General features: G+C 56.7%; 1 protein-coding gene across 3 annotated transcripts; it reads left to right on the top strand.

The window, feature by feature from the left end:
- SLC2A8 (solute carrier family 2 member 8) lies at positions 2063-11283 on the top strand. 3 transcript variants are annotated; one of them, XM_018055805.1, is made up of 10 exons: positions 2075-2256; positions 2352-2514; positions 2768-2974; positions 4804-4903; positions 6494-6693; positions 7398-7541; positions 7640-7748; positions 8472-8645; positions 8993-9138; positions 10687-11283. In XM_018055805.1, exons 1-10 carry the CDS (start codon positions 2201-2203, stop codon positions 10822-10824), a joined length of 1437 nt encoding a protein of 478 aa, XP_017911294.1. In that variant the 5' UTR covers positions 2075-2200; the 3' UTR covers positions 10825-11283. The 3 variants fall into 3 exon arrangements, with proteins under 3 accessions (XP_017911296.1, XP_017911294.1, XP_017911295.1); XM_018055807.1 differs by lacking the exon at positions 8993-9138 and having other exon boundaries at positions 2063-2256; positions 10687-10772; XM_018055806.1 differs by lacking the exon at positions 2075-2256 and having other exon boundaries at positions 2401-2633.

A 13868-nucleotide genomic window follows, 5' to 3' on the forward strand; every position in this document is an offset into this window, starting at 1 on the left:
TGGAATCTGAAGCATCCATCCCCTCTGCAAACATCCAGTACCCACCGTCTGGAGCAGAAGATCATGTCCATTGGGGAAGGGAGAGAAGTAGACAGGTGAATCACAAGCAATGATTAGCGCTGTAATAAGAATTTACGATTGGAGCACAAGACACCAAGGAAGAACCAAGGGGTGATTGCCTATGTCTTGAAAGATAATACAATCTGGTGACTGCACTAATTATACTGCCTAGTATTTGAGTTATCTGGAATGTACTTGGTCTTTTCACTTTGCCCCTACAACAAACCCTCCTGCAAGATAGATACTATCATTTCCACTTGGAGATGAAGAGAAAGAGGCCCAGAGAGGGATTAGAAGCTAAGCCTGTTACTCTCTTAGTCCTGGTTCTTGCCAGAATTACACAGCACTCCACCGCAGCTGCCTGCACCCAGGGAATGTGGCATACAAATCGCCACATTCTACAGCACCCTGACTTCATACTCACCTCCACCAGTGACCAGGGTGCACACACGTAGAGAGACGCTATTAACATCCTCAGGGGACTCAAAATTGGGAGGTGAAGTATTAAGATGAAGATTCCAAAGTCAGGATTACCTGTGAAGTGAGTGGAATTTAGCAGAGACCATGGGGCTCACAGAGTCGGACATGACTGAAGCGACTTAGCAGACTTAGCAGCATGGGGCTCAACATTTAGGCCCAGATCAGTCACAGCTATGCGGCATGGGGGACCCCGCCTAAAACGGGTTCTCAGTACCCGAAGGTCGTGGTCATCATCGGTCTGCGACTCCGTAGCAGTCAGCAACCTGGGCTCTCCCGCCCTCACTCCAAGTCTTAACAAGCACAAGAATTGGACTGCGGCGCTCAGGACCACGCCTCCAACAACAGCTGATCCGAGAACAGACCAGCCCATAACCGGTGTTTGGAGACCTTCCGCCCTGCGGCTCTCGGTGGGCAGAGCTGCCCACGCCTCAGAGCAGAGGTTAACGCCGAGCAGTTACTGCAGACCCTACCCACGGAGGTCAGCGGCGCTTCGCAAAGATAGGGAGGGCAGTCCCGGACGCGACCCACGTGCTCCGCCTTCATTCGGCTTCCTAGCCGCACTGGCGGAAGCTAGATTAAGAGGCGGTTCCCGGCGCAAATGCAATCCCCACCCTCCACTCTCACTGGTCGGTTTCAGTTCAGTTCAGTCGCTCAGTCGTGTCCGACTCTTTGCGACCCCATGAAATGCAGTACGCCAGGCCTCCCTGTCCATCACCATCTCCCGGAGTTCATTCACACCCACGTCCATCGAGTCCGTGATGCCATCCAGCCATTTCATCCTGGGTCGTCCCCTTCTCCTCCTGCCCCCAATCCCTACCAGCATCAGAGTCTTTTCCAATGAGTCAACTCTTCGCATGAGGTGGCCAAAGTACTGGAGCTTCAGCTTTAGCATCATTTCTTCCAAAGAAATCCCAGGGTTGATCTCCTTCAGAATGGACTGGTTGGATCTCCTTGCAGTCCAAGGGACTCTCAAGAGTCTTCTCCAACACCACAGTTCAAAAGCATCAATTCTTCGGCGCTCAGCCTTCTTCACAGTCCAACTCTCACATCCATACATGACCACAGGAAAAACCATAGCCTTGACTAGACGGACCTTAGTCGGCAAAGTAATGTCTCTGCTTTTGAATATACTATCTAGGTTGGTCATCACTTTTCTTCCAAGGAGTAAGCGTCTTTTAATTTCATGGCTGCAGTCACCATCTGCAGTGATTTTGAAGCCCCCCAAAATAAAGTCTGACACTGTTTCTAAGTGATGGGACCAGATGCCATGATCTTCGTTTTCTGAATGTTGAGCTGGTCGGTTTGGGTCGCGGTTTCTTAGATGACCCCGCCTTCGAGCTCGCATCACCCTCCTATTGGGTGGCTGTGTGAGCCCCCGCCACATACAAGCTCCTCCCCTGCCTGTACATTGGATGGCCGTCCTGGAGGCGGTGCCAGTGAGAGACGCCCTCCGGCTCTTTACTTCCATTGGTCCGCTTTCACTTGAAGGGCGGCTCCTAGAGCAGACGCTAACCCCGCCTTGCGTTCCCATTGGCTGCTCCCTTACCCCGCCTAGAGCCGCTCCTCACTGTCTGTTGGTTGCCCTGGCCTGAGAGGCCGGTGCTGGCAGCACTCGCGGGACCCGTTGCGGGAACCCGCAAAGCAAGCGTTGATCGCGGACATGACGCCTGAGGACCAAGAGGAGACCCAGCCGCTCCTGCGGCCGCCAGGCGGCAGGTGAGCAGTAGGGGGAACCCAGGTCGGCTGGCGCGGCCTTATTCCATCCTCTGCGCCCAGGCCTTGCCCGTCACCGACCGCCCCTGTCTCCGCAGCGCTCCCCGCGGCCGCCTCGTCTTCCTCGCTGCCTTCGCCGCTGCCCTGGGACCGCTCAGCTTCGGCTTCGCCCTCGGCTACAGCTCCCCCGCCATCCCGAGCCTGAGGCGCGCCGCGCCCCCGGCCCCGCACCTCGACGAAGATGCAGCCTCCTGGTTCGGGGTGAGGCCTTGGGCTCACCCTCCTGCCCTCAGGGGCCTTCCACCGCCCACCCCTAAGACGGGTGCCGGGACCCTCCCCGCGCTGCCTGGCTTTGGGCGGGCATGGAGACCCTCCGCCGAGTATGTCCTGGCTCCCCTGAGAGGGGTCGCCCATCTCCCCTGCCCCCTCAGCGGCTGAGGGTGGGGTGGAGGGCGAGGTTGGGCCGCGGGCCCCCGGTGCCCCCTCCCTCAGCCGGCGGTCGCCCCGCCCCCAGGCCATCGTAACCCTGGGCGCCGCGGCCGGGGGCGTGCTGGGCGGCTGGCTCCTGGACCGCGCGGGGCGCAAGCTGAGCCTCCTCCTCTGCGCCTTGCCCTTCGTGGCCGGCTTCGCCGTCATCACCGCGGCTCAGAACCTGTGGATGCTGCTTGGAGGCCGCCTACTTACTGGCTTGGCTTGCGGCATTGCCTCGCTCGTGGCCCCGGTGAGTGTGTTTCCTCCCAGTCAGGCGCCCTGGGACCCGGGAAAAGGGGCAGAACTCGGGGCCTGATTCTCTCCCTGGCTGCGGCCTCTTGAGTGCCTGACACCATGCCCCTCCCCTGCTCCATCTTCCTTGCACTCCCATGGGGCCTTGGAAAGAGCTGTTGTTATCCGTCCCTGGTTACAGATGAAGCTTAAAGGAACATGAAGTGGAAGTCGCTCAGTCGTGTCGAACTCTTTGAGACCCCATGGACTGTAGTCCATGGAATTCTCCAGGCCAGAATGCTGGAGTGGATAGCCTTTCCCCTCTCCAAGGGAATCTTCCCAACCCAGGGATGGAACCCAGATCTCCCGCATTGTGGGCAGATTCTTTACCAGCTGAGCCACAAGTCCTTGGTTTAAGTACAAAGTCAGTGGTGATTGCTACTTCTTGAACCCCGAGTGATGGCACTTAACAGGGCCTCTCTTTGGCTCTACAAATGAGGTGCCCTCTGTGGATGGTCAACAGAAGCCTCACACGATGGCTTAGGTCCCCCTTGGCCTTCAGACCACTGGCTACAGTTCAGCAGGAAAATCCCACTGGGTTTGTCCCCAGGGGCAGAGGCTGTTGAGACCTGGCACGCCCCTTCACTGCTCAGGAAGCGGCCCTCCAGGCGTTCCCCCTGCTCCTTTCTCACCACCTCCTGACCCAGCACTGCCCAGGCTACCTTTGGAGGTGGACACGTCTGGGTGAAACCACAGCCCTGGGCAGAGCACCTCTGTGAGCCCATAAGGTGGGAATGATGGTGTTAGCTCAGGCTGTGGCTGTGCGGCTTCGCAAGAGCCTACACACACGGCCCTGGCCCTGGCATGGCTGGTGGAAGGACTTGGACCCTGGCAGCTGGGATTGCTGGGTGTCCTGTGACCTGCTGCTCATCGTGGGCTTGAGTGATCCACCACCACCCACACCCTAAGCAATCAAGACTAAGAGAGGTAGCTCAGAATCCCCCCCTTTGCACCTACCACTCATTTCGACTGCATCTGCTGGGTTATACACAGCAGCTAGATTGGATTTTATATCTGGATTTTTTTGGTGGTTTTTTTTTACTGGGCAAAAACACACCTGCCTTAGTCAAGGACATAAGACATGGAATAACACAGAAGCATGGGCAAGCGCTTTCTGGCTCCTGAGCCCAGAGGAAGCTGTGGCAGTCACTGGTAGCAAGTGAGGTGGAGAGTTCCTGCTTTCACTCCAAGGGCACCACTCAAAGTGTGGTCCTTGGGTCAGGAGCTGTGTGTCTCCTGGAGGTGGTTAGAAAGGCAGAATCGTGGGCCCACCACACATCTGTTGTTGTTGTTTAGTCGCCAAGTCTCATATCTGACCCTCTGTGACCCCACAGACTATACTCCGCCAGGCTCCTCTGTCCATGGTATTTCTCAAGCGGGAATACTGGAGTGGGTTGCCATTTTCTTCTCCGGGGGTGCTTCCCCACCCAGGGATGGAGCCTGTATCTCCTGCTTGGCAGGTAGATTCTCTACCACTGGGCCACCAGGGAAGCTCTACACACCTACTATGTTAGAATTTGCTTTTTGTCAAGGGTATACAATTACATGAAAGTTTAAAAAGCTCTGCACCCCCCCTGCACACACACACACAGTGTCCACATATATACCCTTTAAACATGTGCTGTGGATTACATGGTGGGGATCTCTGATGGCCAGGAACCTGCAGTTAGGGGTCCCCTGGGCCTGCAAGTACCCCAGTCGAGGCTCTCCTCAGCTCTGAATGGCTGAGAGTTTTCAGTTTTAAGAACCCCTGGACCCCAAGTACACTCTCGTCTTAATTACCAACAGGTCTATATCTCTGAAATTGCCTACCCTGAGGTGCGAGGGCTGCTCGGCTCCTGTGTGCAGCTGATGGTGGTCACAGGCATCCTCCTAGCCTACCTGGCAGGTATGGTTTTCTTATTATCTCTTGTGGTGACTGTTCATGGATGTCTGATTGTCTTACAGATGTAGAAACTGAAGTTCAGAGAGGTCAGGAGACTTGCCCAAGGTCACACAGCCACTGCCCAGGATGCCACGTTCCCATACCACTTCCCTGAGAACCCTGGGTCATGTGGGTCTCGTGACAGTATTCTGAGGAGAGCTGGAGAAGGTGATGTCCTCATCTCCCCAGAGCAGAAGCCCATTCCAGGAGTGTAGGGAAGGCTGACGAGTTAGAGCAGTACCTCCCTGTGTGGTGACCAACGAGGATTCGGGCTGCAGGGAAAGTCTTTAGCCTAAGAGCTTGGAGGGCGCAAATGTGTACCTGAGAATCAGTACTGGGTTTGCAGCCTGAAGGAGGCAGGTTCCAGAGAACCCAAGGGTCAGAGATGGAGCCAGCATGAGGAAGCTGCAGGGAAAGTCTTTAGCCTAAGAGCTTGGGCTGCAGGGAAAGTCTTTAGCCTAAGAGCTTGGAGGGCGCAAATGTGTACCTGAGAATCAGTACTGGGTTTGCAGCCTGAAGGAGGCAGGTTCCAGAGAACCCAAGGGTCAGAGATGGAGCCAGCATGAGGAAGCTTCCAGAAGCAAGAGAAAGCTTCCAGAGGCACCCTGGAATGAACTGGGGTAGAGGAAAGGCAGGCTTCATATCTGACAGCCCCAGATTAGGGGAATATGCCACTTACTAGCTGTGTGTCCTTGGCCCAGTCAACTGCCCCTGGGAGCCTCAGGTTCCCTGTCTTCACGTGGAGATTAACCTTACCTAGTCCAAGGCTGCTGAGGGATTAAATTAACTGACGCTGTAAAAAGTGCCTGGCAGCAGGCCCCAGTAAGAATTGTCAAGGGATGGCCTGAGAACCATGAGGGAATGGGGATTTGGGGCCAGATGGGCAGTGGCAGGGTCCGGGGCACGTGCCCTCTGGTTCCTCAGAGTGGACAACATGCAGGTCTGTGGTCTTTCCTTTCTAACCACTTAGCATCCTGACTCTCATTCAGAGTCCTGGCCGCAGTCTAGCTGCCTTGTGGGGCCAGCAGTGTCCCAAAGCCACTGTGTAGACACTGATACTCAGGGTCACTTGGGTGTAGTCACACCTATAGGATTTCTTCCAGGTCATCATAAGCCACACTTTCACTGATCAGCTTCTGTGAGTTCTGACTGACGTTTTTCAGTGAAAAGCCCCCGCTTCCTCTCTGTCCCCCTTCCTCCCGGAGGAGCCAGCCTTGCCTGCTTCTCAGTCAGTCTACCGGCTGAGGCCTGTGCACACTCTTGCCCCCACTCCCTTTCAGACCGATGGTGCTGTATATCACGTATATCACAGCAATACAGAGTCAGCACCTTTGTTTAGTGGCTGCATAAACCTTCACTGATACATGCCCCCCGCCTTGTTTCCACACTTAACAATAAAAATGACAACATCAGTGACAAACCCTGGGGAGTCCTGCAAAGACACTGGGGTCCCCACCCTTTAAGCAGAGTCCCTGGGTTGGCAGGGGCCAGGTGCTCCCCGAGAAGATCCGGGCTGGCTCACGCCGCTCTGATGTCTCTCCCCCACACCCCCAGGCTGGGTACTCGAGTGGCGCTGGCTGGCCGTGCTGGGCTGCGTGCCCCCCTCCTTCATGCTGCTGCTCATGTGTTTCATGCCCGAGACCCCTCACTTCCTGCTGTCTCAGCACAAGCGCCAGGAGGCCATGGCCGCCATGCAGTTCCTGTGGGGCTCTGCCCCAGGCTGGGAGGAGCCTCCCACTGGGGCTGAGCACCAGGTGAGGGGCTGGGAGCCAGCACCAGGGAGGGGGACCTGGAAGTATCACCCCAGAGGTCAACACAGCGCAGCACCACAGCTGCACACGTGTGTGCTCACACACACACGAGGGCCCGTGAGCTTGGGAGTGATGTCCTGTGGGCCACTACTTGGCTGGACCCAAGTCTTAGCCATCCCTGGGGAAGCCTGAGCCCTGATCTCCCTGTCCCTGCAAGAGAAGGGCCAGGCCATATCAAAGGAGAATGCAGGTGGGGACTTGAGGACTCGGAATTTTGAAACAGGAAGCTGTAGGACCAGGGAGAAAGAGTCTCTGCCCCTTACCTGCTGTGTGACCGTCCCATCTTTAACCTGAGTTTCTTCCCCTGTAAAGTGGGGTCATAGCACATGCCTGGCGGTGGTGGTAAGGATCAGTGGGGCTGGTGAAGGTGCTCGGCCCAGACCCAGACCCAAGGCTGGTGGGACTCGGGAACCCTGGGTTCTCTGCTCATAGAGCATCTCCGTGGATCCCCCAGAAAATCAGGAAGGGCCATGAGGAAGGGAGGCTAAAGTGATGTGGGGACCTGAGGCAGAGGCTACAGGTGGGGCTGGGACAAAACCCAGAGGCTCCCTCACTCTACCAGGCCCCAGAATGGTGGGGAGCTCAGAGCCGGGGTGCCCTCAGGAGAGGTAGAGAGAAGCCCTGATGCCCGGTGTCCGTCTGAGCAGGGCTTCCACGTGGCCCAGCTGCGGTGTCCTGGCGTCTACAAGCCCTTCATCATCGGCATTTCCCTGATGGCCTTCCAGCAGCTGTCGGGCGTCAATGCCGTCATGTTCTATGCGGAGACCATCTTTGAGGAGGCCAAGTTCAAGGTAAAGAGGCCTCTGCCCCGGCCTGCCTCACCCGGAGGCCGTGTGGGTGGGGCCCGGTCCCGGGGTGTCCGCCTGACCCTCCTGGCCCGTCTCCCCAGGACAGCAGCCTGGCCTCAGTCGTCGTGGGTGTCATCCAGGTGCTGTTTACCGCCACAGCAGCCCTGATCATGGACAGAGCCGGGCGGAGGCTGCTCTTGACCTTGTCAGGTGAGGCCCCAGGGGGATGGCTCTGCCCTCTGCACGACTGGGGGCCTCCCACTGCAGCCTGGAGGGCCTTTGCTGAGGTCAGCACGTTGTGGGAGGAGAACAAGGGCTGAGTGTCCCCAAGAGCACGGGCAGGACTTCAGGGGAGCATTGGCTCCAGGCCAGGCCTGCGCTCACTGCTCTGCTGGGGCATGCCTTAACCAGGGCAGAGAACCTTGGAGAAGGCCCCTCCAGGGCCCGGTTTACAGTGAGGAAACCGACGGCCTGATGGTGAAGAGGCCTTGAAGCCTGGGTCCTCTCTGGGCAAGTGACTACCTGAGCCGACTTCCCCTCTGAAACAGAGATGGAGGTGGTGGCAGGCCAAGGCAAGGATCAGCACGCAATGCAAGGGAGGCTCCTCACGGGCAGCTGGGCCCTTGGTGCTGCTGGGGAAGTGGGCCTGGCTGCTGGTGGTTGCTCCTGCTTCCTCAAAGCCAGGGAGGGTCTGCTTCCAGAAGCTTCTTGGGGTCGGCTGAGGTGTGAGGGCCAAGCCGGGGCCAGGAGGGCCAGGCTGGAGCGAGGGTGCCCCGGCGAGTCTCCACTCACTGCCCCTCGCGGAGGAGCCCAGGCCACCTGCCAGGGACACCGTGCACTGACCACCAGCCCCCCAACTGCCCCGTGCCCGGGCTGCAGGCCGCCGCCTCATGCCCTCCCACTGCCCTGCCCACCGCCGCCCTCCACCCACAGGTGTGGTCATGGTGTTCAGCACCAGCGCCTTTGGCGCCTACTTCAAGCTGACTGAGGGCGGCCCCAGCAACTCCTCGCACGTGGACCTCCCAGCGCCTGTCTCCATGGAGCCTGCCGATACCAACGTGGGGCTGGCCTGGCTGGCGGTGGGCAGCATGTGCCTCTTCATCGCCGGTGAGTGGGGGGCTGAAGGGAGGTTGAGGGGGCCGCCCTGTCGCTGCCAGGTTCCCGTGGCTCCCTGGAGTCCCGGCCTGCTCGGCCTCACCCCTGGGTTTACAGCTCTGACCGTGTGCCGGGCACCGGCTCAGCCCCGCTCTGCTCCTTTGACGTCACCCCACAAGCGCCCTCCGAGCCGCCCCGTTCCCGTGCTGTTCTGTAGAGCAAGGCCTGACACGTCCGAAGTGAGGGGAGTGACCTGAGCCCCCAGGCTGAATCCGGGCCCCGCTTCAGCCCGGGGGCGGTCTTCGGCGAGCCGAGGGCCGCCTGGCCCCGCGGACCTGAGGCCTTTCTTGCCCTTGCAGGCTTCGCTGTGGGCTGGGGGCCCATCCCGTGGCTCCTCATGTCTGAGATCTTCCCTCTGCATGTCAAGGGCGTGGCCACCGGCGTCTGCGTCCTCACCAACTGGTTCATGGCCTTTCTGGTGACCAAAGAGTTCAGCAGCCTCATGGTGAGTGCAGGCCCTGACAGGCTCCCCCTGCCACAGCCGACAGAAAAGTACTTTTCAGAATTACTCTTGTGACAGACTCGGGGTTGGCAGCCTTGCCTGCAGGCTGAAGCCCCACCAGCCTGCGAGCCCATCCTAGTCGGGGGTGTGGGGAAGCAGACGGGCTGGAGCCGGCACAGAACCCAGGCTGTGACCACTGGGGACCCTCCAGGCTGTTGAGCTGGAAAGGCAGCAGGACTGACCTCCTCCCCCACTGGACTTCGGGGACTTTGGGAAGCAAGGCTGCGTGAGAAGCTCCACCTTTGGAGTGCAGGCTGGGCCCCATCCCCACCTTGGCCGCTTCCCACTGTGTGACTTGGGTATGCTGCTTCTCTTTCTCTGAACCAGCTTCTTTGCCTCAAAGCGGAGAAGGGGGACAGTGCCTCCCTCTTAGAGCTGATGGGAGCATCAGTTCGGTTCCACATTTTGCCGCTAGCTGGCGGATGGGCTGATGCAGACGTGGTCCCAGCCTCAAGGCCTCCGGTCCAGTGCGGGCACCGCTCTGGTGCAGACAGTCAAGCCATCTGTTCAGTCGTTCTCCCCCTGCCCCCCCAGGGCTCCTGGTGCCTGCCACATCCAGGCCTGTTTAGGGTGCCAGAGCAGCAGTGAATGAGATGGACAGGGCCCCCTTTATGACAAGGGCTGGTACTACAGTGGCCAGTGGTGGGAGGATGAACCACCAGGAGGCTGGGCTGGGGCAAGGGGAGGCCGGTCATGATTGGCGTGAATGCTTGGGGCTGGCCTGGACCCCGCAGGGCCTGCGCTGCTCCAGGGAGCTCATCACGAAGACCAGAGCAAAGCCCTGGAGGGGAGGGGAATTCCAGGAGCTTGGAGGGGGCCGACAGTCGAGGGGGTGATGGTGGCAAGGGACCTAAGAGTGGTCTGGCTGTCACTGAGAGGCCAGGAGAAAGGCTTCAAGGAGGGCGGGGTGGGGTGGCCAGGTGCCCGAGGCAGAGGAGCTGGAAGCGGGCAGCCTTTGCTTCTGGCAGCTGGGATGACACTGGGGCTGGGTGGGGAGGATGCACCGCCTGTGCCCAGGGCCGCTGCTCCCTCTCCCCTCCGCTCATGGGCCCTGAGTGTTCCCATGTGCGCACACGACCCCATCACCACCCACTGAGAGCTCACCCATTTCCTCTGGCACCAAGGAGAGAGACTCCTAAGGCGTCAGGAACCACAGAGGGCAGGGCCAGATCGAGCGGAGAGGAGAGCCTCTGGGCCCTGGAGTCAGATCCTGGGGACTGGAGGCCAGCTGTCACTTGATGGTGGGCCTCTGACCTGGGGCAGTCACTTCATCACAGTGAGCTCAGTGTCCCCACCGCACACCATCCACAGCTTGCACAGTGCTCAGCTCGGGCTTCTGGACGGCCCACCAGGCCCTCCTGCACATCCCTGAGCCTGGGCATGGTGGGGCAGGACCTCGGCTTCTGGGCCCAGGAGGGTTCCGGGCCCAGGAGGGTTCCTGGCCCAAGCGGGCTCCCGCATCATATCACAGCCTTGCCTCTATCTTCGCAGGAGGTGCTCAGGCCCTATGGTGCCTTCTGGCTGGCCTCTGCCTTCTGCATCTTCAGTGTCCTTTTCACTCTGGCCTGTGTCCCTGAGACCAAAGGGAAGACTTTGGAGCAAATCACAGCCCACTTTGAGGGGCGATGACAGCTTCTTCTTGTGAGCGGCTGCCCAACTTGCTGCACCTGCTTTGAGCCTCAGAGGGGATGGGGCCTACCTGTGACTCCAAACTGAGCCTCTGCTGGGAGCCCGGATCCCTGGCTGTCCCCAGGGAGTCAGGAGCCAAGACGGCAGCCCCTCGGAGCCTTGTCCTCTGGGGTCCCTCCTTCCTGCCCAGTGAAGCACGGGGACAAGGTTCCCAGCTGCTGGGTCCAGTTTCTACTGCTGCCCTGTGATCCGGGAGAAGGAACATCTCGGAGACGCTTCGCTGTCCCGTGGTCTGTCCTCCACACACCGACTCCATCATGACACAAAAGTGACAGCGGAGGAGGGGGGCTCTTGGTTCCTGGTTTTCTGGAGACGCTGGGTGATGGCCTGTGGTATCTCCTCTCACGTGGCTGCATTATCAGGGAGGAACTTTGCCAAATAAATATTTGACTCAGAAAATCAGGTCATGAGCTCTTTGTGTGGGCTGCAGTCAAGAAGAGCATTTTCTTGTCCCTCCCATAAAAGCAGGCCTCGCATGAACTGACTCTTGCCAGGAACATCTGTAGATCAGCTTCCTCGTGGTCAGCCAGGCTTGCCTTTGGCACTTGGAGGTCATTTCTGACTCCTTCCTCGGGTTCAGCCCCCTGAACCATTCGTCAGCAAATTTGATTGAGTTCCTCCTGCAAAAAAATGTTCCTCTCAAAAAAAAAAAAAAAAAAAAAAAGGTTCCTCTCTTCATATTAACTTTAATGAAGCCAGAAGTCTTTTTTCAAATTACTTTTATTGTGTGTTGTATAATACACATTTACTGTAGGAAAATTAGAAAACACTGATTTCTTCAATATAATTGTTTTTAGAGCAGTTAACCATCTGCTATGCACTATTCTACATTAACTCCTTTATTCAGATAAATAAAAAAATTCACACCTGCACCTTTCCAAGCAGAACCGCTGTTTAGAATTTGGCTCTGTCTTTGAAGATCTCTCCCCTGACATACACACTTCCCAGCCTCACTACACAGAAGGGGGGACTTTTTGTTCCAGAACCTGTTTTATTCACTTTATTCAGGTTGTGCAGCCTCCATCATATGCCCATCTTGACACATTAAGCTTTGTAATGAGACCAAATGAGACTGGAAAGAAGGGCAGCGGAAGCGTGGAGTGGTCCAGGGCAGAGCAGTGGAGAGACCTGGACAAGTCACTTAACCTCCCTAAACCTCAGTTTATCCACCTGTAAAATGGGCACAATGATGCTACCTCCCTTGTGGGGTTGTTACGAGGATGAAAGGAGATGATCATGTAAAGCACTTAGATGCGAGGATGGCACTGAATAAGTGCTCAAATCAGTTTCGTGTGGTGGTGGTGAGACCGTGCGGGTGAGGGTAGGAGGCTGTGGTGGAGATGAGAAAAAGGTGGCATGTGAGGCTCAAGGGGGTACTTCATAGGAGAATATTTGAAATCTTTATAAGTTTTTATTTTCTACCCTATTCCCTCAGCAACCTCTGATTGCTACTAGCACCTACTTATAGTACCAAGGACTATGGGCACATGCACTCTTCAGAGGTTCCCTTACATTCCTTGAGGCCTTCCCATGACAGCACAAGATGGTTCAGGGACTAAGGCAGCCCCAGCTGACAGTCCTATATCTACCACAGGAACCCAGTCCAGGACCATCCGGCACACACCCATGAAGTGGGGCAGGATGAAATGTCCCCAGAGGACAGGTGAAGAAGCTGTGCTTTACCTAGCCTGGGATAGAAAAGTGTGCTGCCAACCAACATCCATCCCATCACCCACTAGCACCCCCAGGACAATTTCCAGGAGGATCCTGGCTTTTAAGAACCTATGGCAAGAAATTCCCTAACGCAACACAGTGGACGGAGCAAAATAGACATCACTGCCAATAAAGGTCCATGTTGTCAAAACTATGATGTGAGAGTTGGACTATAAAGAAAGCTGAGTACTGATGAACTGATGCTTTTGAACTGTGCTGTTGGAGAAGACTCGAGAGTCCCTTGGACTGCAAGGAGATCCAACTAGTCCATCCTAAAGGAAATCAATCCTGAATGTTCACTGGAAGGACTGTGGTTGACGCTGAAACTCCAATTCTTTGGCCACCTAATGTGAAGAGCTGACTCATTTGAAAAGACCCTGTTGCTGGGATAAAGTGAAGGCAAGAGGAGACGGGACGACAGAAAATGAGATGGTTGGATGGCATCACTGACTCTATGGACATGAGTTTGAGTAAACTCTGGGAGTTGGTGATGGTCAGGGAGCCTTGGAATGCTACAGTCCATGGGGTTGCAAAGATTCAGACACGACTGAGCAACTGTACTGACTGACTGATCATTTTTCCAGTAGTCATGAACGGATGTGAGAGTTGGACCATTAAGAAAGCTGAGCGGCAAAGAACTGATGCTTTCAAACTGTGATGTTGGAGAAGACTCTTGAGAGTCCCTTGGGCAACAAGGAGACCAAACCAGTTAATCCTAAAGGAAATCAAACCTGAGTATTCTTTAGGACTGATGCTGAAGCTGAAAACCTAATACTGTGGCTGGCTACCTGATGTGAAGAGCGGACTCACTGGAAAAGACCCTGATGCTGGGACAGATTTGAGGGCAGGAAAAGGGGGGGCAACAGGATGAGATGGCTGGATCGCATCACCGACTCAATGGACTTGACCCTGAGCCAACTCCAGGAGATAGTGAAGAACAAGGAAGCCTGGCGTGCTGCAGTCCATGGGATCCCAAAGAGGCAGGCAGGACTGAGCCACTGAACCAACTGAGACGTGAAGCACTCTGCTACCTCCCGGTGGCCACAGGTGGGTTTGCAAGACTAAGGCAGGAAACCCTCTTCTACTTCCTAGTGGCTATTAGGGGTTTAGCACCTGCTTAGCCTGTGGCAGAACACATCAGCTAGAAGAGCCCACTAGCCCACTAGCCACGAAATGCAGGCAGCCTCTGGAAGCTGGAAAAAGGAACGAAAGCGACTCTTTGCCTAGAGTTTCCAGAAGGAACAGAGCCCGGAAAACACCTTGATTTTAGC

Source organism: Capra hircus, chromosome 11 (genome assembly GCF_001704415.2).
Source record: "Capra hircus breed San Clemente chromosome 11, ASM170441v1, whole genome shotgun sequence".
NCBI classification, from domain to species: domain Eukaryota; kingdom Metazoa; phylum Chordata; class Mammalia; order Artiodactyla; family Bovidae; genus Capra; species Capra hircus.